The sequence below is a fragment of the Cherax quadricarinatus genome, unplaced genomic scaffold, assembly GCF_038502225.1.
Source record: "Cherax quadricarinatus isolate ZL_2023a unplaced genomic scaffold, ASM3850222v1 Contig30, whole genome shotgun sequence".
Taxonomy (NCBI): Eukaryota; Metazoa; Arthropoda; class Malacostraca; order Decapoda; family Parastacidae; genus Cherax; species Cherax quadricarinatus.
Window position 1 is genome coordinate 192,744 of NW_027195056.1, and position 25,005 is coordinate 217,748.

The 25,005-nt window shown below is 41.7% G+C and overlaps 1 protein-coding gene across 2 annotated transcripts in view; it reads left to right on the top strand.

Annotated features, from left to right (window-relative positions):
• Positions 1-25,005, top strand: part of nompB (intraflagellar transport protein 88-like protein nompB) — an 88,686-nt gene that overhangs the window by 54,089 nt on the left and 9,592 nt on the right. For both annotated transcript variants that reach the window (XM_070079856.1, XM_070079857.1), the window contains exons 10-15: positions 2,421-2,607; positions 5,591-5,738; positions 10,105-10,216; positions 12,421-12,655; positions 17,659-17,800; positions 18,249-18,332. In XM_070079856.1, the coding sequence (XP_069935957.1) occupies positions 2,421-2,607; positions 5,591-5,738; positions 10,105-10,216; positions 12,421-12,655; positions 17,659-17,800; positions 18,249-18,332 (908 nt within the window). The remainder of the gene's footprint in view (positions 1-2,420; positions 2,608-5,590; positions 5,739-10,104; positions 10,217-12,420; positions 12,656-17,658; positions 17,801-18,248; positions 18,333-25,005) is intronic.

The following is a 25,005-nucleotide window of genomic DNA, read 5'->3' on the forward strand; positions in this document are numbered from 1 at the left end:
ATAGAACACTTAACTCTGATATTAACCCTCCCCTCAAACATCTCCTTGCCAACCTCAACAGAACACATGACCATAACACAAGGCACAGATCACTCTTTGATGTTCCTCGTGTCCATCTCACACTATGCAAAAACTCAATGCACATAAAAGGCCCTAAAATCTGGAATTCATTACCTGTAAATATAAAAGAAACACAACCTGTTTATAAATTCAAGTCTCTTCTCAAAGATTACTTACTCACCCAAAACCAAATAAATACTGAATAACTGAACAGTATAAATTGTATATCTTAAATGTTTCTCACAATTATATCACATAAATGTTAAACCTAAAACCCAATCTAACTTTATTATTTTTTAAATACACTACCTAACAGAATCACTACCTAACTGAATGCAACCATATGACCTGTCTTTGTAATACTCACTTGTGCTTTATAGTTATCTGTTTACATTAATGTTTTATCACTGATTTCATCATTGCTTAGTAGCAGCGCTGTATAGTCCTTGTGGCTTAGCGCTTCTTTTTGATTATAATAATAATAATAATCATTGCTTAGTTAATCTTAAGTTAATTTTAAGCCAGCCCGTAATGCTATGCATAGTATAAGTGGCTTTGGCATACTGCTCTTATCTGTATTTTTTTTTTGTACCTCTGTATGTGTGCACAAATTGGAAATAAATGAGGCCTTTCTGCTACCTAGTTATTATGGCTTGAAATTCTGTCAATCCTTTCACTGCCTCTTTCATTCTATCTTTATCCTTCATGATGTTCAAATTAATAAATAAATAAATAAATAAATAAATAGTGGAACTGGTAAAATGCGCCAGCTTCAAGTCACGGGCTATCACTTTCACTTTCTTACCACCTTATTATTCAATTTTAATCTTCATTTTTATATCAATATCAATAACCTTCCTTTGTTTCTTGGTGCTTCATTCAGGTGAAGTCAAGATCTTCCTTTTTGCCGACATCTTGTACTGTGGGATGCACAATAACATACGTATTGTACAAATATGTAGTCTTGGAGACTGTAAAAGCTAGTGTACTGAGTGGTTGTAAGAAGGAGACCGAGATTCTTGATGCTGAGACGCCATGCTGCCCATTTCCATGACCCAAATTCTCTTACAGTATAAAATACCGACTGGTCAGAGAGCCTGCCGTAACTCCAAGTTATTGGTAAACAAGTACATTACTAAGTGAGGAGAGGCTGTATTTTCAACTTACGGCATTTTCAACTTAAGAAATTTTTAGGTGTTAGGTAAGACACATATGCAACAGTTAGGTATCTTTATTTCGAAACGTTTCGCCTACACAGTAGGCTTCTTCAGTCGAGTACAGCAAAGTTGATAGAAGCAGAAGAGACTTGAAGACGATGTAATCAGTTCATCACCCTTGAAGTTTTGAGGTGGTCAGTCCCTCAGTCTGGAGAAGAGTATTGTTCCATAGTCTGGAACAATATGGAGTTGAAGTGATAAGATGGAGCCTTATATAGCGCCAGGTGGTGAGACGCAGGTCATTAGTAGAGGTAAGAATATAGATGTTGAGAGGTCAGGTCCCTCTCAAATCCAGCCATTCTCACTAGTAGAGGTTGTTGAAGTTGATTCCAAGTCTGTACCAAGATACCCTTGTGTTACAGTGTCTGAGAGAGTGAACAATAAAATGGTATAAAATACCGACAGGTTGTTAGGTAAGACACATGTGACTGATTACATCGTCTTCAAGTCTCTTCTGCTTCTATCAACTTTTCTGTACTCGACTGAAGAAGCCTACTGTGTAGGCGAAACGTTTCGAAATAAAGATACCTAACTGTTGCATATGTGTCTTACCTAACAACCTGTCGGTATTTTATACCATTTTATTGTTCACTCTGTCAGACACTGCAACACAAGGGTATCTTGGTACAGACCTGCAATCAACTTCGACAACCTCTACTAGTGAGAACGGCTGGATTTGAGAGGGACCTGACCTCCCAACATCTGCGTTCTTACCTCTGCTAATGACCTGCGTCTCACCTCCTGGCGCTATATAAGGCTCAATCCTATCACTTCAACTCCATATTGTTCCAGACTATGGAACAATACTCTTCTCCAGACTGAGGGACTGACCACCTCAAAACTTAAAGGGTGATGGACTGATTACATAGTCTTCAAGTCTCTTCTGCTTCTATCAACTTTTCTGTACTCGACTGAAGAAGCCTACTGTGTAGGAGAAACGTTTCGAAATAAAGATACCTAACTGTTGCATATGTGTCTTACCTAACAACCTGTCGGTATTTTATACCATTTTATTGTTCACGAAATTTTTAACTTAGGATAGGTTCGTCGGAACATAACCTCATCATAAGTTATTTAGCACTTGTAATAGGGGTAGAATATTATCAACATTTTTGTTACCGTGGTAGTTTGTTGTTATTACAGCAGAACGAGACAGAGCTGGCAGAGAGGTATGCCTTAATGGCCAGGGACTCCAACGGCTACAATGACGCAGCGCTCGTTAACCTGGGTAACTGTTGTTACCAACGCAGCGACTACGAGAAGGCGCGCGAGCACTACATTGCTGCTTTGGACATCGATGCCTCTTGTGTCGAGGCACTCTATAACCTTGGTAGGTATGATAGTTGATGTACCCTCAGTAGGTATGACGATTGATGTACCCTCAGTAGGTATGATGATTGATGTACCCTCAGTAGGCACGACGGTTGATGTAACCTCAGTAGGTATGCCACTTGATATACCTTCAGTGTATGTTGTGTGTGTCAGTGATGTTGTGTCGCTGACATACATCAGTCACACGGATAACATTGGCAATGCATTTGGCTAATAATAATTTCTAGGTTAACTAGCAAGGCACCAACCCTCACACCTTTCTCATGTCCAGGATAACTCTGTGAGTAAACACATGATGTCACCGTACAATACCTTTCCTAATAGCCATTCCAATATGCAGTCATGAATGGGTTTACATTATTTATACTGTAGTTTAATAGCAAATAATGAACAAACAAAACACTCACCACACAGTGGTGGGAGGGCTGGCTGCCAGTTGTGGGGGTCGGAGGGAGGGTAGTAAGGACTCGCATTGGTTGAGGCAGTGGTATTTAATAACATACATGTTATTAAGGCATAACGTATGTATTTAGTACAATTTACGACGTTTTCATGTACTTTATGATTGTTCATGGTTGGACAAGTTAAGGAAGCAGCATTGTATTATATTTCCCTACAATATATTGGGGCACCAAACATTCACGGTTTTTCAACATTCACGAGGCTCTTGATCCCCTAACCCTCACAAATGTTGAGGGAGACCTGTACCTGTAGTTGCCATCATAAACAAAGGGAGAAGTCATGGCGAAAACTGTAAACAAAGCTGAATGCCTTAAGGGGAGTAACTGGCCCAAACACGCATTCTTACACATTTTCTTTGGTGCTGGACCAGAGAAAACAATTTTTTACCTCTGCCAAATACCACATTTCATATTTAAGTGAAAATTATTGAACTGTGTGTGTATGTATCATGTTTATATGCTTTGTCATGTATTTCTTATTTCTTATATAATTTTGAAGAGAATATCATAGATGAATTAACGAGAATGCCTATATCAACGTAAAATAAGACATTTAATGTTTCCAAGAGTGATTATTATTATTATTGTGAATTAGTATTATTATTGTTATTACTATGGCATCAAGACTAGAGGGACACTCTTAGTGATTTTAATGGGTTCCTGCATGCCAGTGTGTAAGTATATTTAGGTACAGGTGCACATAAGAATAACTATCAAAATATATATAAAATATGTAATAACTTTAAAACACCTCAAATTCTGGAAAGTTTCTGGACATAATGGAGAGACGTGCTCACAGAGAATGTAAACAAACTGGGTGGCGCTCAGTGACCGCATTAGAAAGTCTGGTGGGAAAGCCGTATAGCATGTTTTGGTCATAATTAGAAATGTCCGTATTAGAGGAACACCGTAAAGCAGGGCCCTACTGTATATAGCGATGTACTCGTTTACCAACACCTCAGACTTACAACGGGCTTTCTGACCAGTACGCATACCTAAATAATGTATATTAGAGCTGCTTTCCTCTGTTTTGTTTATTACAATATACAGTACACTACTGTATAAATATTTAAAAATATACCAGAAATGTTATGAATGGTGCAAAGGTGACATTAAAACAATATCAAAGATGACTGACACAAACCCACTACCATTATAGTATGTTCCTCACTTAGCCATGAATTCGTTCGAGGTAAGTTTATTCAAGTACAGGTACACATAAATACAGTTACGTAAATTATCATTCATAGCAGCATGTGTAAATTACCCTCCAGGATAGCCCAAGAATGTCAGACAAAGTGATTCATTTCTGTAGGGAGTCCTTGTTAAGTCTGTGTTGATCCACGAGTCACAGATATCTCTTCACAGAATTGTCGAGCTTTCCTGTGATTGGCTGCATGAACCAGGCAGTTAATAATTAATAATTTAATATCTTTATTTCTACAAGTACAATGGCACCTAGCTGGAGTACATCAGCATGTGGCACCGTACAGTGCAACCTCAGCACTCAAACTTAATTTGTTCCAGAAGGCTGTCTGAGTACTTGACAGATTTTTCGCAGCCAATTTTCTTTTTGATTGGCTGTTATCACTAGCACTCTTAGGCCCCATAGTGACCTAAACAAATAATATAAAATAACACCGAAAAATGCTAAGAAACAAAATAGTTTACAACAAAGTTCTGACAGGTCGTGTTTGTTTGGTCGAGTTCCGAGGAAACGGTCGACTGCTGGGCAGTTTGTTTACTGAACAAAGTGTTCAAATATAAGAGGAGCCTGGAGACATGACTAGTGAACAGAGAAAATGTTATTTTAATTCCAGGAATGTCTGCATTGTTTATTCTGGACCCTATTTTCAAATTGGCATCTCTTGATATTTATGTGAAATTGGCCAAATTACCAATTTCTGACCACTTTATTGGGTAGTTGAAATAGGTAAGTAGGCAGTTTCTTGTACTCAGTCAACAGAATAGAAGGAATACTAGCGAAATACCTATGAGTTTGGTAGACTGGAATGTGCCAAAAGTAGGGCATAAAGTGGGTGAAATCGCCAGTGCATAAATATCACCATTGGGTTAAGTGTATTCTAGCCTAACCACTCTGTAATCCATCAAAATCACTATTCTGGTACCGTACAGGTCTCGATGATGCCGGATTAGTGATGGTCAACCTGTATAACTATTTTCGCTGCTACCTTTTTGCTCGTTCCTCCCTTGGTTATCATTCTACAGAAAAGTTTATGTTTAATGAAGAGTTTTACACTTAGAAGTTTGGTATGGCAGTGAGAAATCCTCTCTCACCTGTCCTTAGTAATTTGTACATGTAATATTTTGAAACAAGATTGCTTAACACAATGCAAGACACTAGTCTACCCCTGTATTCATAATAGTAGACATGGTGTAGACCAAGTGTTTACATTGAACCACTTAGGTAAACATGTCGTTCGTCTGTATATAATGGGAACGACACTGGTTGACCACTCCTCTGATCAAATGTAGTTCACTTTCCTTGTTGTCCTGCAGGTCTGACCAATAAGAAACTCAGTCGTTATGAAGACGCCTTAGACTCATTGTTGAAGATGCACGCCATCGTTCGTAACTACCCTCCAGTTGTTTACCAGATTGCTCACCTCTACCAGCTCTTGAACGATAATGACCAGGCCTCAGAATGGTGAGAATTAAACTGTATACAGTCAGTACTGTTATAAAGCTCCACTATACAGTCAGTTCTGTTATAAAGCACCACTATATACAGTCAGTACCTGGATTAAACCATACCACGTGCAGGATTGAACCCGCGGTCAGAGAGTCTCAAAACTCCAGACCGTCGCGTTAGCCACTAGACATGTTGACAGTACCTGGATTAAGTTACCAGGTATTCATGTCCTGCAATTCGGTCACAAAAGTGTTGTTGTTACAGAATATAAAACTCCAATATAAACCCTTCTCTCAAACTGCTCCTTGACAGCTACAACAGAACACACAGGCACAACACAAGACACAAAACACTCTGCCTCGTGTCTGCCTCACCCTATGCAAAAATGCACTGCACATAAAGAGCTTGAGGATCTGGAATTCATTGCCCGAACCAGAAGTAGGTCCCCTGCCTGCAGATCAGTTTAGGCCTATACTTAAAAATCATCTCATATTCCAAAATTAACCATACCAACACTATGCTAACTCATTTAATCAGTTCGAAGCAACTCAAAATATCCCCCCAAAATTACGACTGCTTGATTATTTAAACTTTAATACATACTTATAATTAAACTGTTGTGTATTATTATATTGTGCTAAATTGTAATGCTGTTATTTTTATATATTTCAACACGACTATAAATTTTGTTACTGTAAACCATTAGCTACCTCACTGTTGAAGTGAAGAAAATAATGTACAATTAAAATTTACCACTTTTTACCTGTCTAGTACAGTATTAAGTACATCCTCGCCTCACTTAGCGACACACTTGTTTACCGACGGCTCAGACTTACAACAGGTTCTCTGACCATTACAGTGGACCACTGGTTTACGATATTATTTCATTCCAGAAGTATGTTCAGGTGCCAGTATTGAACAAATTTGTTCCCATAAGGAATATTGTGAAGTAGATTAGTCCATTTCAGACCCCCAGACATACACGTACAAACGCACTTACATAAATACACTTACATAATTGGTCGCATTGGGAGCTGATTGTAAACCGGGGGTCCACTGTATTTATACCTAAATAGTGTATATTAGAGCTGATTTCCTCTATTTTGTTTATTTCAGTGTACAGTACACTACTGTATAAATATTTAAAAATATACCAGAAATGTTATAATTGGTGCAAAGGTAACATTAAAACAATATCAAAGATGACTGACACAAACCCACTACCATTATAGTATGTTCCTCACTTAGCCACGAATTCATTTAACGATGTGGCGATAGGAACGGAACTCCGTCGTTAAGTGAGGAGAGGCAGTAGTGTGTAAGGATTAGTCTGCCAGAAATGCCCCGGCATGTTAGTGGCTTTCTTTGTACCTAACAGCACATTATAAAATGTAAACACACACATTGTAATATTTGCAGAGAAATAAGTTTTGTATTTGTCTAGTCGTAAGATTACCAAAGATCTTGTAGAATTTCATAAGAATTCTTTGAGTGAGATCCATATGCTTCCTGTTGGATACATATCTATAGTTTCTAACTGTTTTATACAGGTGCTCCTAGACTTACAATATTTTGACTTTACAATGGTTTGAGTAACCATATTTTGATTTTACAATGGATCAGCTTACAGTATTTTGACTATGATGGTTTGCCTTACGATATTTGACTGTACGATGGTTCACCTTACGATATTTTCAATTTACGATGGTTCCGCTTACGATATTTTGACAGTAATGGTTCGACTTGTGATATTTTGACTTTACGATGGTTCGATTTATAATATTTTTTACAATGGTTCGACTTAGAATATTTTGACTTTAGAATGGTGCGGCAGCAATTCCTTTGGAGATGAAACTTAAGATAATTACCCACCATGAAGGCATCAAGTCCCTAACTTGTATTCATTTATTGACTTTTCATTACCGGTATTTAGTTAGTTATGGTAATATTATTTATTCAGTAACAGTAGTTATTTATTTACTTATTTATTCAGCATATCACATATCCGACTTACAATGTTTTCAACTTACGATCGGTTTGCCTGAACATAACCCATCGTAAGTCAAGGACCATCTGTATATAATCACTAGAGTTCGTTTACAGCCCCCATAGTTGTTTACTCTGTGGTGGCCACATGTTTTAGTTCTGTTTTTAAAGGCTATCCACTGCATTGTTTGTGTTTATTGGTTATGGTTTAAATTATTTATGTTGTTTATCTTTAAATATCTGGTGTTTGGAGAAGATTTATATTAATTGTGATTTTAAGACTAGTGTCGACTGACGTGGAGGTGTGACCACACAGATAAGAGGAAACACATCTACTGTTACTCAGCAAAGACTGTTTTGTGAGGATCATGTTGACCTGGTAGTTGACATGACCCTCTGACCTGTGATACACACACACACATACACACACACACACACACACACACACACACACACACACACACACACACACACACACACACACACACACACACACACACACACACACACACACACACACAGGAGCTGTGACTCGATCCCTGCAACCACAAATAGGTGAGTACACACACACACACACACACACACACACACACACACACACACACACACACACACACACACACACACACACACACACACACACACACACACATGCACGCATGGACAACACACACGCACAACACACGCACAACACACACGCGTGCAACACATGCGCACAACACGTGCTCAACACACATGCACAACACACGTGCACAACACACACGCACAACACGCGCACACACACACACACACACACACACACACACACACACACACACACACACACACACACACACACACAGAGTTGTAAGGCAGTGGAATAGCCTAGAAAATGACGTAGTGGAGGCAGGAACCATACACAGTTTTAAGACGAGGTTTGATAAAGCTCATGGAGCGGGGAGAGAGAGGGTCTAGTAGCAACCGGTGAAGAGGCGGGGCCAGGAGCTAGGACTCGACCCCTGCAACCACAAATAGGTGAGTACACACACACACACACACACACACACACACACACACACACACACTGGGGCCAGGAGCTAAGACTCGACCCCTGCAACCACAAATAGGTGAGTACACACACACACACGCACACACACATTCAGGACCCTGCACACCGTATACGTTAGGCCCATATTGGAGTATGCGGCACCAGTTTGGAACCCACACCTAGCCAAGCACGTAAAGAAAGTAGAGAAAGTGCAAAGGTTTGCAACAAGACTAGTCCCAGAGCTAAGAGGTATGTCCTACGAGGAGAGGTTAAGGGAAATCAACCTGACGACACTGGAGGACAGGAGAGATAGGGGGGACATGATAACGACATACAAAATACTGAGAGGAATTGACAAGGTGGACAAAGACAGGATGTTCCAGAGATTGGACACAGTAACAAGGGGACACAGTTGGAAGCTGAAGACACAGATGAATCACAGGGATGTTAGGAAGTATTTCTTCAGCCACAGAGTAGTCAGTAAGTGGAATAGTTTGGGAAGCGATGTAGTGGAGGCAGGATCCATACATAGCTTTAAGCAGAGGTATGATAAAGCTCACAGCTCAGGGAGAGTGACCTAGTAGTGATCAGTGAAGAGGCGGGGCCAGGAGCTCGGACTCGACCCCCGCAACCTCAACTAGGCGAGTACAACTAGGTGAGTACACACACACACACAGGACCCTGTACACCATGTATGTTAGGTCTGTATTGGAGTATGCATCACCAGTTTGGAATCCACACCTGGCCAATCACATAAGGAAACTAGAGAAAGTGCAAAGGTTTGCAACAAGACTAGTCCTGGAGCTAAGGGGCATGTCCTATGAGGAGAGGTTCAGGGAAATCGACCTGACGACACTGGAGGATGGGAGAGATAGGGGAGACATGATAACAAAATATAAAATACTGAGAGGAATCAACAAGGTGGACAGAGACAGGATGTTCCAGAGATGGGACACAGCAACAAGGGGTCACAATTGGAAGTTGAAGACTCAGATGAATCACAGGGATATTAGGAAGTATTTCTTCAGTCACAGAGTTGTCAGGAAGTGGAATAGTCTGTGAAGTGATGTAGTGGAGGCAGGATTCATACATAGTTTTAAGAACAAGTATGATAAAGCTCATGGAACAGAGTGACCTAGTAGTGGCCAGTGAAGAGGTGGGGCCAGGAGCTGTAACTCAACCCCTGCAACCACAGCTAGATGAGTACAGCTAGGTGAGTACACACACACACACACACACACACACACACACACACACACACACACACACACACACACACACACACACACACACACACACACACACACACACACACACACACACACACACACACAACACACTACCAATAACAAACACATATCATTACAGGTACCTACAGCTCCTGGGCATCGTACCAACAGACCCACACATACACCAGCGTCTCGGTCAAATATTCGACTCCGAAGGCGACAAACAACAAGCCTACCAGTATTACTTTGATGTAAGTTGTCGACACGTTCTGAACCACAACCGTGGTGCACTAGACCCATATGGGCTCACCCCCAGGGGTGTCGGAGACTCGATCTTCCATCCACTAAACCCATAAGGGTCACATGCATGCTGAAGTGTCTTTCTGAATACTATTGTTTTCAATGTGTGCTTGTTGTTTGTCCTAACAAGTTTGAGGCAAGGAAGAAAGCACATTGACCTTGGCTCAGTCAGTAGCAGCCTTGCACGGCAAGCTTGTGGAATTTAACCCTTTGGGGGTTTCAGACGTACTAGTATGTCTTACGGCCTCAAATCTAGTGAGAGAAAGCTGGTAGGCCTACATATGTAAGAAAGGGTCTATGTGGTCAGTGTGTGCAGTATAAAAGAAAAATCCTGCAGCACACAGTGTGTAATGAGAAAAAAAACTTTGACCGTGTTTTTGGATTAAAACAGTGACTTTGCACTGTACTTTCGTATGGTATTTATTGTTGTATTCTAGTTTTCTTGGTCTCATTTTATAGAATGGAAGACATATTACAGAAATTGAGATGATTTTGACTGATTTTACAATGAAAAGTACCTTGAAATTGAGCTCAAAGTAGCAGAAATGTTCGATTTTTACCAAAGTTCAAAAGTAAACAAATCATGCCAAGCGTCCAATACACGTCAACTGGTGAGTCTAATATTCTTTCACAAGTGCGCTGATATTATTTATACCATTTCCACACTAATGCAGTAGTCTGCATAACAGTAAATCTTCTATTTTTTTGTGAGAATAAAAATTCAAAGTGGAAAGCAAAAGAAATGTAAGAGGGGCCTGGGGGATGTGACTAACGAACAGAGAAAATGTTATTTTAGTGCCAGGAATGTCTTGTTTATTTTGAACCCTATTCGGAAATTGGCATCTTTTGAAATTTGTGTGAAATTGGCAAAATTGCTAAATTCTGACCACTTTATTGGATAGTTGAAATCGGTAAATGGGTGGTTTCTTGTACTCATTCGATAGAAAAGATGGAGTTTTAGCAAAATAGTTATGATTTTTGTCAACTAGTACACTGGAATTGGCCGAAAATAGGGCTCAAAGTGGGCAAAATCGCCGATGCGTAAACATCGTTGAGACCACTAACTTCGCGAGAGCATAATTCCGTAAGTTTTCCATCAAATTTCATACTTTTGGTGTCATTATGATTGGGAAAAGATTCTCTATCTTTTCATAAGAAAAAATAATTATTTTTTTTTATTATAATTTGGCCAGCCCTGAGAACAAATCTCTGAGAGGACCTGTCAACCCCCAAAGGGTTAAACTCAACCCTAAACTGCTGTCACCTAATTACTGCACTGGTGTCACCTAATTACTGCACTGCTGTCACCTAATTACTGCACTGCTGTCACCTAATTACTGCACTGCCATCACCTAAATGCTGTATTGCCATCACCTAAATGCTGTATTGCCATCACCTAATTATGGCACTGCCATCACCTAATTACTGTACTGCCATCACTTAATTACTGCACTGCTGTTGCCTAATTATTACACTGCTGTCTCCTAATTATGGGACTGCCATCACCTAATTTCTACACTGCTGTAGCCTAATTACTACACTGCTGTAACCTAATTACTACACTGCTATAACCTAGTTACTGCACTGACATCACCTAATTACTGCACTGCCATCACCTAATTACTACACTGCCATCACCTAATTACTTCACCACCATCACCTCATTACATCCCTTGAGCTTGGTGCTATTCCTATCTGCAGTCAGTGAATATACACACACCAAGAGGTGTATATTTCTCAGTTTATGACACTGTATACACATACAATACTACGAGAGACCTGATGGTATACACAGACGACTGCTGGATAAGACGGTAGTTACGGTCTTGAAAACTGTGGGTGATAAAAAGTTGATGTAGGGTGAACTGGAGAACACATGGGGTAAACAGGGTTGTGTTCATATGGCAACATGATGTAGAGTGGACTGAAGAACATATGGGGTAAATCGGGTTGTGTTCATTTGGCACCAAATAGTCGCCCAAATTTTTTGTTTAAATTGTGGAAAATATAATAACGTAATTGTTTGTTGTTGTAGTGTTACTGTTAATATAATTATTATACCTTCAACATTTATATTACAATCTTGATTGTTAGAAATATTAAGTTTTATTTCGCAATGATAGTGTTGTTACAGTGATAGTGTTACTTGTTACAGTCATACCGTTACTTTCCAAGTAACCTGGAGGTAATAGACTGGCTTGGGTCATACTTCATCGAGCACCAGGTGGCAGAGAAAGCCATCAGTTACTTTGAGCGAGCAGCACTTATGCAGCCAGACCAGGCTAAGTGGCACTTGATGGTCGCTGCTTGTCACCGCCGCTCAGGCAACTACCAGCAGGCACTACACACCTATAAGCAGATCAACCGAAGGTTCCCTGAGAATGTTGAATGTAAGATGTAGTGTGTGGTGCTGTGTGATGCTGTATAGTGTTGTGTGGTGCTGTGTGATGCTGTATGGTGCTGTGTGGTGTGGTGTTCTGTAGTGCTGTGTGGTATGTGGTGTTGTGTGGTGCTGTGTGGTGCTGTGTGGTGTGTGGTGTTCTGCAGTGCTGTGTGTTCTGTGGTGTTGTGTGGTGCTGTATAGTGTTGTGTGGTGCTGTGTGGTGCTGTGTGGTGTGTGGTGTTCTGCAGTGCTGTGTGTTCTGTGGTTTTGTGTGGTGCTGTATAGTGTTGTGTGGTGCTGTGTGATGCTGTATGGTGCTGTGTGGTGCATGGTGTTGTGCGGTGCTGTTTGGTGTTGTGTGGTGCTGTGTGGTGTTGAGTGGTGCTGTATAGTGTTGTGTGGTGCTGTGTGATGCTGTATGGTGCTGTGTGGCGCGTGGTGTTGTGCGGTGCTGTTTGGTGTTGTGTGGTGCTGTGTGGTGTTGTGTGGTGTTGTGTTGTGCTGTTTGGTGTTGTGTGGTGCTGTGTGGTGCTTTGTGTTGTTGTGTGGTGCTGTGTGGTGTAGTGCAGTGCTGGATGATGTGTGATGCTGTGTAGTGCTGGATGATGCTGTGTGGTGTTGTGTGATGCTGGATGATGCTATGTGGTGCTGTGTGATGCTGTGGGGTGCTCTGTGGTGTTGTGTAGTGCTGTGTGATGCTATATGATGCTCTGTGATGCTTTGGGATGCTGTGTGGTGCTTTGGGATGCTGTGTGGTGCTTTGTAATCCAAGGTCTTACGTTCTACCTTTAAGCTAGCCAGGGTCATAGCTTCTACTACCCTAAAGCTAGTCAGGGTCCTAGCTTCTACTACCCTAAAGCTAGCCAGGGTCTTAGCTTCTACTACCCTAAAGCTAGCCAGGGTCTTAGCTTCTACTACCCTAAAGCTAGCCAGGGTATTAGCTTCTACTACCCTAAAGCTAGCCAGGGTCTTAGCTTCTACTACCCTAAAGCTAGCCAAGGTCTTAGCTTCTACTATCCTAAAGCTAGCCAGGGTCTTAGCTTCTACTATCCTAAAGCTAGCCAAGGTCATAGTTTCTACTATCCTAAAGCTAGCCAAGGTCTTAGCTTCTACTACCCTAAAGCTAGCCAGGGTCTTAGCTTCTACTACCGTAAAGCTAGCCAGGGTCTTAGCTTCTACTACCCTAAAGCTAGCCAGGGTCTTAGCTTCTACTACCCTAAAGCTAGCCAGGGTCTTAGTTTCTACTACCTTAAAGCTAGCCAGGGTCTTAGCTTCTACTGTCCTAAAGCTAGCCAAGGTCTTAGCTTCTACTGTCGTAAAGCTAGCCAGGGTCTTAGCTTCTACTACCCTAAAGCTAGCCAGGGTCTTAGCTTCTACTACCCTAAAGCTAGCCAGGGTCTTAGCTTCTACTGTCCTAAAGCTAGCCAAGATCTTAGCTTCTACTGTCCTAAAGCTAGCCAAGGTCTTAGCTTCTACTACCCTAAAGCTAGCCAGGGTCTTAGCTTCTACTACCCTAAAGCTAGCCAGGGTCTTAGCTTCTACTGTCCTAAAGCTAGCCAAGGTCTTAGCTTCTACTGTCCTAAAGCTAGCCAGGGTCTTAGCTTCTACTACCCTAAAGCTAGCCAAGGTCTTAGCTTCTACTACCCTAAAGCTAGCCAGGGTCTTAGCTTCTACTACCCTAAAGCTAGCCAGGGTCTTAGCTTCTACTGTCCTAAAGCTAGCCAAGGTCTTAGCTTCTACTGTCCTAAAGCTAGCCAAGGTCTTAGCTTCTACTACCCTAAAGCTAGCCAAGGTCTTAGCTTCTACTACCCTAAAGCTAGCCAGGGTCTTAGCTTCTACTGTCCTAAAGGTAGCCAAGGTCTTAGCTTCTACTGTCCTAAAGCCAATCAGTGTCTTAGCTTCTACTATCCTAAAGCTAGCCAGGGTCTTAGCTTCTACTACCCTAATGCTAGTGAAGGTCTTAGCTTCTACTGTCCTAAAGCTAGCCAGGGTCTTAGCTTCTACTATCTTAAAGCTAGCCAGGGTCTTAGCTTCTACTATCCTAAAGCCAGTCAGTGTCTTAGCTTCTACTACCCTAAAGCTAGCCAGGGTCTTAGCTTCTACTGTCGTAAAGCTAGCCAGGGTCTTAGCTTCTACTACCCTAAAGCTAGCCAGGGTCTTAGCTTCTACTGTCCTAAAGCTAGCCAAGGTCTTAGCTTCTACTGTCCTAAAGCTAGCCAGGGTCTTAGCTTCTACTTCCCTAAAGCTAGCCAGGGTCATAGCTTCTACTACCCTAAAGGTAGCCAAGGTCTTAGCTTCTACTGTCCTAAAGCCAGTCAGTGTCTTAGCTTCTACTACCCTAAAGGTAGCCAGGGTCTTAGCTTCTACTACCCTAATGCTAGTGAAGGTCTTAGCTTCTACTGTCCTAAAACTAGCCAGGGTCTTAGCTTCTACTGTCCTAAAGCTAGCCAGAGTCTTAGCTTCTTCTATCCTAAAGCCAGTCAGTGTCTTAGCTTCTACTACCGTAAGGCTAGCCAGGGTCTTAGCTTCTACTACCCTAAAGCTAGCCAGGGTCTTAGCTTCTACTACCCTAATGCTAGTGAAGGTCTTAGCTTCTACTGTCCTAAAACTAGCCAGGGTCTTAGCTTCTACTGTCCTAAAGCTAGCCAGAGTCTTAGCTTCTTCTATCCTAAAGCCAGTCAGTGTCTTAGCTTCTACTACCGTAAGGCTAGCCAGGGTCTTAGCTTCTACTACCCTAAAGCTAGCCAGGGTCTTAGCTTCTACTACCCTAAAGCTAGCCAGGGTCTTAGCTTCTACTGTCCTAAAGCTAGCCAAGGTCTTAGCTTCTACTCTCCTAAAGCTAGCCAAGGTCTTAGCTTCTACTACCCTAAAGCTAGCCAAGGTCTTAGCTTCTACTACCCTAAAGCTAGCCAGGGTCTTAGCTTCTACTGTCCTAAAGGTAGCCAAGGTCTTAGCTTCTACTGTCCTAAAGCCAATCAGTGTCTTAGCTTCTACTATCCTAAAGCTAGCCAGGGTCTTAGCTTCTACTACCCTAATGCTAGTGAAGGTCTTAGCTTCTACTGTCCTAAAGCTAGCCAGGGTCTTAGCTTCTACTATCTTAAAGCTAGCCAGGGTCTTAGCTTCTACTATCCTAAAGCCAGTCAGTGTCTTAGCTTCTACTACCCTAAAGCTAGCCAGGGTCTTAGCTTCTACTGTCATAAAGCTAGCCAGGGTCTTAGCTTCTACTACCCTAAAGCTAGCCAGGGTCTTAGCTTCTACTGTCCTAAAGCTAGCCAAGGTCTTAGCTTCTACTGTCCTAAAGCTAGCCAGGGTCTTAGCTTCTACTTCCCTAAAGCTAGCCAGGGTCATAGCTTCTACTACCCTAAAGGTAGCCAAGGTCTTAGCTTCTACTGTCCTAAAGCCAGTCAGTGTCTTAGCTTCTACTATCCTAAAGCTAGCCAGGGTCATAGCTTCTACTACCCTAAAGGTAGCCAGGGTCTTAGCTTCTACTACCCTAATGCTAGTGAAGGTCTTAGCTTCTACTGTCCTAAAACTAGCCAGGGTCTTAGCTTCTACTGTCCTAAAGCTAGCCAGAGTCTTAGCTTCTTCTATCCTAAAGCCAGTCAGTGTCTTAGCTTCTACTACCGTAAGGCTAGCCAGGGTCTTAGCTTCTACTACCCTAAAGCTAGCCAAGGTCTTAGCTTCTACTACCCTAAAGCTAGCCAGGGTCTTAGCTTCTACTACCCTAAAGCTAGCCAGGGTCTTAGCTTCTACTACCCTAATGCTAGCGAAGGTCTTAGCTTCTACTACCCTAAAGCTAGCCAAGGTCTTAGCTTCTACTGTCCTAAAGCTACCCAGGGTCTTAGCTTCTACTACCCTAAAGCTAGCCAAGGTCTTAGCTTCTACTGTCCTAAAGCTAGCCAGGGTCTTAGCTTCTACTACTCTAAAGCTAGCCAAGGTCTTAGCTTCTACTGTCCTAAAGCTAGCCAGGGTCTTAGCTTCTACTACTCTAAAGCTAGCCAAGGTCTTAGCTTCTACTGTCGTAAAGCTAGCCAGGGTCTTAGTTTCTTCTACCCTAAAGCTAGCCAGGGTCTTAGCTTCTACTACCCTAAAGCTAGCCAGGGTCTTAGCTTCTACTACCCTAAAGCTAGCCAGGGTCTTAGCTTCTACTACCCTAATGCTAGCGAAGGTCTTAGCTTCTACTACCCTAAAGCTAGCCAAGGTCTTAGCTTCTACTGTCCTAAAGCTAGCCAGGGTCTTAGCTTCTACTACCCTAAAGCTAGCCAAGGTCTTAGCTTCTACTGTCCTAAAGCTAGCCAGGGTCTTAGCTTCTACTACTCTAAAGCTAGTCAAGGTCTTAGCTTCTACTGTCGTAAAGCTAGCCAGGGTCTTAGTTTCTTCTACCCTAAAGCTAGCCAGGGTCTTAGCTTCTACTACCCTAAAGCTAGCCAGGGTCTTAGCTTCTACTACCCTAAAGCTAGCCAAGGTCTTAGCTTCTACTACCCTAAAGCTAGCCAAGGTCTTAGCTTCTACTACCCTAAAGCTAGCCAGGGTCTTAGCTTCTACTACCCTAAAGCTAGCCAGGGTCTTAGCTTCTACTACCCTAAAGCTAGCCAGGGTCTTAGCTTCTACTACCCTAAAGCTAGCCAGGGTCTTAGCTTCTACTACCCTAAAGCTAGCCAGGGTCTTAGCTTCTACTACCCTAAAGCTAGCCAAGGTCTTAGCTTCTACTACCCTAAAGCTAGCCAGGGTCTTAGCTTCTACTATCCTAAAGCTAGCCAGGGTCTTAGCTTCTACTATCCTAAAGCTAGCCAGGGTCTTAGCTTCTACTATCCTAAAGCTAGCCAGGGTCTTAGCTTCTACTATCCTAAAGCTAGCCAGGGTCTTAGCTTCTACTACCCTAAAGCTAGCCAGGGTCTTAGCTTCTGTCCTAAAACTAGCCACACTATCAGTGTAATAGATTGTAAACTATTTGTGTGATAGATATATATTACCATTTCCATGATGGATCATCAACTATTCCCTTTGTAGGCCTCAAGTTGCTGATCCGGCTGAGCAGCGACCTAGGCCTAAAAGAGGCAACAGAATACGCACAAGAGTTGAAGAAAGTTGAGCGAGCACAGGAACAACGCGACAGTAGAGCCACCAGCGGATCACGACCAGGATCACGCAGGTCAGTAGTCTTGATGGTTGACTATCCTAGACCAGTTGATCATGACCAGATCATGCAGGTCAGTAGTCTTGATGGCTGACTATCCTAGACCAGGATCATGTAGGTCAGGCTTAATTGTCTCAATTTGACTATTTCCTACTATCTCTAGCCTACCATTTAAAATTGACTATTTGTAGCCATCTGTTGACTATTATGTCTGAAATTATGAATTTTATAACTATGAGAGTATGCTGATAGTGTACTATTGTTAAGAACAATAGTTACTGTTCTATGACTGTTGCAGGTTAACAGTCATGTAATCAGTTCAACAGTCATTTAAACAGTTAATTAAACAGTCTGTCAAACAGTCAGTTAAACAGTCATTAAAAGCCATTTAAACAGAAAGTTATTCAATTAAAGTAGTGGTAACAGGTTTATACAGTGTTGTTGTTGTTGTTGTGTTGGTCAGGTCGTCATCGCGAGCGTCACGCAGCGGATCAGCAGCCTCCACCGGCTACGATGATGCTGCTGCCCCCAAGAGTCCTGCTACCAGGTACTCTCCACCTCATTTATAAGTACATTAAACCTGGCTTATAGTATCTTAAACCTCCTTTATTGTCTGTTAAACCTGACTTATTGTATGTTAAATCTGGCTTATTCTGTGTTAAACCTGCTTTATTGTGTGTTAAACCTGGCTTATTGCATGTTAAACCTGGTTTATTGCATGTTAAACCTGGCTTATTGCATGTTAAACCTGGCTTATTGTATGTTAAACCTGACTTATTGTATGTTAAACCTGCTTTATTGTGTGTTAAACCTGGCATATTGCATGTTAAACCTGGTTTATTGCATGTTAAACCTGGCTTATTGTATGTTAAACCTGGCTTATTGTATGTTAAACCTGCTTTATTGCATGTTAAACCTGGGTTATTTCATGTTAAACCAGTTTTATTGTATGATAAAACTGCTTTATTGTATATTAAACTTTGCTTATTGTATGTTAAACCTTTATTGTATGTTAAACTGTTTTTTGGTATCTTAAATCTGCTTTATTTTATATTAAACCTGCTTTATTGTGTGTTAAACCTGCATTATTATATGTTAAACCTGCTTTATTGTATGTTATACCTGGCTTATTTTATGTTAAACCTGACTTATTTTATGTTAAACCTGACTTATTTTATGTTAAACCTGGCTCTGCTGCATGTTAAACTTGGCTCTGTTGCATATTTAACCTGTCTCTATTGCTTGTTAAACCTGACTTTATTGCATGTTAAACCTGGCTCTGTTACTATTGTCTATTGCTCTAATTCTGTAATAGAGAGCCAGGACACAATTAACACTGGTTAAAATTGAATTTTTGTGACTATCTCTAGTTGACTATTTCCAACTACAGCCTCTCCTCACTTAACCCTTTGACTGTTTCGTCTGTATATATACGTCTTACGAGCCAGTGTTTTGGATGTATATATACTCAATAATTCTAGCGGCTTCAAATCAGCTGGAGAAAGCTGGTAGGCCCACATGTGAGAGAATGGGTCTTTGTGGTCAGTGTGCACTATACTGTATAGAAAAAATCCTGAAATTGAGACACATGTGCAACATCTGGGTATCTTTATTGTAGACGTTTTGCCATCCAGTGGCTTTATCAATACAAATTCCAGGACATAACTTGAAGACAGGAGAACTATGTACAGAAGATGAGGTGTTGCGGCCCCTGCCAAACTAGCGGTTAAATAGTTAACCTGCCGGCCGGCAGTACCACTGGGTGCGTCATCAAACCCAATGTGGGGGCTGCTGAGCCGGCCTTAGAGCAGTAAGAGCCTGAGTGCCTCACGGTACACACCTACGCAGTAGGTACCTGACCACCGAAGGGTACACGTCTACTGGCTTTAGTAACAGTATGTACCAGAGCGCCTCGCTGTACACACCTAAGCAGTAGGTACCTGACCACCGAAGGGTACACGTCTACTGGCTTTAGTAACAGTATGTACCAGAGCGCCTCGCTGTACACACCTAAGCAGTAGGTACCTGACCACCGAAGGGTACACGTCTACTGGCTTTAGAAATATTATGTACCTGAGCGCCTCGCTGTACACACCTAAGCAGTAGGTACCTGACCACCGAAGGGTACACGTCTACTGGCTTCAACATTAAGTACCTGAACTCCTCAGGGTACACGTCTATGCAGTAGGTACCTGACCACCGAATCGTACCTATCTACTGGCGTTAGAAGAACCGCTCACCGCAGCTCACTGAGTCTGTTGGCCTCAGTTACTTGACGGCCGCATTCAGTGAGCTTGCAGCATGGTGTTCGGCTAGCGGTGTGTCAACCGCCTTTGGAGAGGATTTACTGGACTACCGGTGATGTCTGTGGACTCACCGTCTACGTTGATCAACTGTGGGCCGGAGTCGTCAGATGCTGTTTAGTGGGACATTACATGAAGAAAAGGTTGGAGTGTTACACTGAACTGGGCCAGGACCGTAGTGTGACACTGAGGGACGTACGATGGAGTGGAACACTGAGATATGCACAGGACCGTAGTGGAACACTGAGATGAAAAGGGTGTCGTGGGACACTGAAGATGGCCTGGTTGTAGTGTACACTGAACAGTGTCGTGTGACTGACTTCGTGTCGTGAGAGGCAGTTGATTGTAATTTATTATTATAAAAATGTTATTTATAATTTATTATTTTAGCATAGAGATATATATATATAGTGACACAGTAGTGTCAAGAATTGTACCCTGTGTAGGGTTATTTATTAATTATATTTTAGTAAAATGCTGATTATAATTTATTATAGTAACATGTACATATTATTATTATATCATAGTTCAAATACCTCTAGACCAAAGATAGTTGATTTTTATATATTAAAGATTAATTTATATTAATGTGTGTATTTATGTATCCCGAACTCTTTATTACAAAAGGAGTAAATCTTACCATCTTCTTTTAAAAATTACTTTTTTGTAATATATGAGTGGCCTGTCCGGGAGGATAATGATTATCTAGAATGATTTCTGGACGATCATATCCGGGATGACGGTTCGGGATACATATTACATTGATCTTTGTGTGTCGGTCCTTTTGTGGTGGGGGTGTTGCGGCCCCTGCCAAACTAGCGGTTAAATAGTTAACCTGCCGGCCGGCAGTACCACTGGGTGCGTCATCAAACCCAATGTGGGGGCTGCTGAGCCGGCCTTAGAGCAGTAAGAGCCTGAGTGCCTCACGGTACACACCTACGCAGTAGGTACCTGACCACCGAAGGGTACACGTCTACTGGCTTTAGTAACAGTATGTACCAGAGCGCCTCGCTGTACACACCTAAGCAGTAGGTACCTGACCACCGAAGGGTACACGTCTACTGGCTTTAGTAACAGTATGTACCAGAGCGCCTCGCTGTACACACCTAAGCAGTAGGTACCTGACCACCGAAGGGTACACGTCTACTGGCTTTAGAAATATTATGTACCTGAGCGCCTCGCTGTACACACCTAAGCAGTAGGTACCTGACCACCGAAGGGTACACGTCTACTGGCTTCAACATTAAGTACCTGAACTCCTCAGGGTACACGTCTATGCAGTAGGTACCTGACCACCGAATCGTACCTATCTACTGGCGTTAGAAGAACCGCTCACCGCAGCTCACTGAGTCTGTTGGCCTCAGTTACTTGACGGCCGCATTCAGTGAGCTTGCAGCATGGTGTTCGGCTAGCGGTGTGTCAACCGCCTTTGGAGAGGATTTACTGGACTACCGGTGATGTCTGTGGACTCACCGTCTACGTTGATCAACTGTGGGCCGGAGTCGTCAGATGCTGTTTAGTGGGACATTACATGAAGAAAAGGTTGGAGTGTTACACTGAACTGGGCCAGGACCGTAGTGTGACACTGAGGGACGTACGATGGAGTGGAACACTGAGATATGCACAGGACCGTAGTGGAACACTGAGATGAAAAGGGTGTCGTGGGACACTGAAGATGGCCTGGTTGTAGTGTACACTGAACAGTGTCGTGTGACTGACTTCGTGTCGTGAGAGGCAGTTGATTGTAATTTATTATTATAAAAATGTTATTTATAATTTATTATTTTAGCATAGAGATATATATATATAGTGACACAGTAGTGTCAAGAATTGTACCCTGTGTAGGGTTATTTATTAATTATATTTTAGTAAAATGCTGATTATAATTTATTATAGTAACATGTACATATTATTATTATATCATAGTTCAAATACCTCTAGACCAAAGATAGTTGATTTTTATATATTAAAGATTAATTTATATTAATGTGTGTATTTATGTATCCCGAACTCTTTATTACAAAAGGAGTAAATCTTACCATCTTCTTTTAAAAATTACTTTTTTGTAATATGAGGTAATCAGTCCCTCAACCTAGCAGTAGTTGCGAAGAGCACTGTAGTCTGCTACCCGTCCCATTTCCACCTGACGCTACTATATAAGCGTCAGGCGCCTTGCTTCTGCTTCAGAATCTCCACAACTACGGTGCTCTTCGCACCTACTGCTAGGTTGAGGGACTGATTACCTCATCTTCTGTACATAGTTCTCCTGTCTTCAAGTTATGTCCTGGAATTTGCGTTGATAAAGCCACTGGATGGCGAAACGTCTACAATAAAGATATCCAGATGTTGCACACATGTCTCAATTTCATCTTGTCGGTATTGTATACCATTCTTGTACAAAAAAAATCCTGCAGCACGCAGTGCATAATGAGAGAAAAAAAACTCCAACCGTGTTCTTGGATTAAAATGCCGACTTTGAGGTGTATTTTTCTATAGGAATTATGGTTGTATTCTCGTTTTCTTGGTCTCATTTAATAGAATAGAAAACACATTCCAGAAATAGAGATGATTTTTGATTAGTTTCATGATGAAGACAACCTTGAAATTGAGCTCAAAGTAGCAGAAATGTTCGATTTTTACCAAAGTTCAGGAGTAAGCAAATCACACCACACGTCCAATACACATCAACTGGGGAGTCTAATATTCTTTCACTAGTGCACTGATATTATTTATACCATTTTTAAAATAATGCAGTTGTCTGCATAACAGTAAATTTTGTATTTTTTGTATGAATAAAAAATCAAAATAGAAAGCAATAGTAATATAAGAGGGGCCTGGAAATGTGACTAATGAACAGAGGATATGTTATTTTAGTGCCAAGAATGTCTACATTGTTTATTCTGGACCCTATTTTGAAATTGGCATCTTTTTTAATTTGTGTGAAATTGGCCAAATTGCCAATTTCTGACCACTTTATTGGGTAGTTGAAATCGGTAAATGGGCAGTTTTTTGGACTCAGTTGTTAGAAAAAATTGAGTTCTAAAGAAATAGCTATGAGTTTGGTCAACTGGAACAATGGAATTGACCGAAAATAAGGCTCAAAGTCGGCAAAATTGCCGATGCGTATATATCACCGAGATCGCTAGCTTCGCAGGAGCGTAATTCCATAAGTTTTCAATCAAATTTCATACTTTTGGTGTCATTACCATCGGAAAAAGATTATTTTATCATTTCATAAGAAAAAAATAATTCTTTTTTTTTCCAAAAATTTTTTAGCACCAGGAGACACTTCAGGATTTGGGGTCGTGACAGTCAAAGGGTTAATTTACGACGGAATTCCATTCCTAAGATCACGTCGGTAAACTAATTCTTCACTAAGCAAAGATCATATGTACTATAATGGTAGTGAGTTTGTGTCAACCATCTTTAATATTGTTTTAATGTCACCTTTGCACCATTTATAACATTTCTGGTATACAGTGGACCCCCGCATAACAATCACCTCCGAATGCGACCAATTATGTAAGTGTATTTATGTAAGTCCGTTTGTACGTGTATGTTTGGGGGTCTGAAATGGACTAATCTATTTTTTTTTTTTTTATTATCACACCGGCCGATTCCCACCAAGGCAGGGTGGCCCGAAAAAGAAAAACTTTCACCATCATTCACTCCATCACTGTCTTGCCAGAAGGGTGCTTTACACTACAGTTTTTAAACTGCAACATTAACACCCCTCCTTCAGAGTGCAGGCACTGTACTTCCCATCTCCAGGACTCAAGTCCGGCCTGCCGGTTTCCCTGAATCCCTTCATAAATGTTACTTTGCTCACACTCCAACAGCACGTCAAGTATTAAAAACCATTTGTCTCCATTCACTCCTATCAAACACGCTCACGCATGCCTGCTGGAAGTCCAAGCCCCTCGCACACAAAACCTCCTTTACCCCCTCCCTCCAACCCTTCCTAGGCCGACCCCTACCCCGCCTTCCTTCCACTACAGACTGATACACTCTTGAAGTCATTCTGTTTCGCTCCATTCTCTCTACATGTCCGAACCACCTCAACAACCCTTCCTCAGCCCTCTGGACAACAGTTTTGGTAATCCCGCACCTCCTCCTAACTTCCAAACTACGAATTCTCTGCATTATATTCACACCACACATTGCCCTCAGACATGACATCTCCACTGCCTCCAGCCTTCTCCTCGCTGCAACATTCATCACCCACGCTTCACACCCATATAAGAGCGTTGGTAAAACTATACTCTCATACATTCCCCTCTTTGCCTCCAAGGACAAAGTTCTTTGTCTCCACAGACTCCTAAGTGCACCACTCACTCTTTTTCCCTCATCAATTCTATGATTCACCTCATCTTTCATAGACCCATCTGCTGACACGTCCACTCCCAAATATCTGAATACGTTCACCTCCTCCATACTCTCTCCCTCCAATCTGATATTCAATCTTTCATCACCTAATCTTTTTGTTATCCTCATAACCTTACTCTTTCCTGTATTCACCTTTAATTTTCTTCTTTTGCACACCCTACCAAATTCATCCACCAATCTCTGCAACTTCTCTTCAGAATCTCCCAAGAGCACAGTGTCATCAGCAAAGAGCAGCTGTGACAACTCCCACTTTGTGTGTGATTCTTTATCTTTTAACTCCACGCCTCTTGCCAAGACCCTCGCATTTACTTCTCTTACAACCCCATCTATAAATATATTAAACAACCACGGTGACATCACACATCCTTGTCTAAGGCCTACTTTTACTGGGAAAAAATTTCCCTCTTTCCTACATACTCTAACTTGAGCCTCACTATCCTCGTAAAAACTCTTCGCTGCTTTCAGTAACCTACCTCCTACACCATACACTTGCAACATCTGCCACATTGCCCCCCTATCCACCCTGTCATA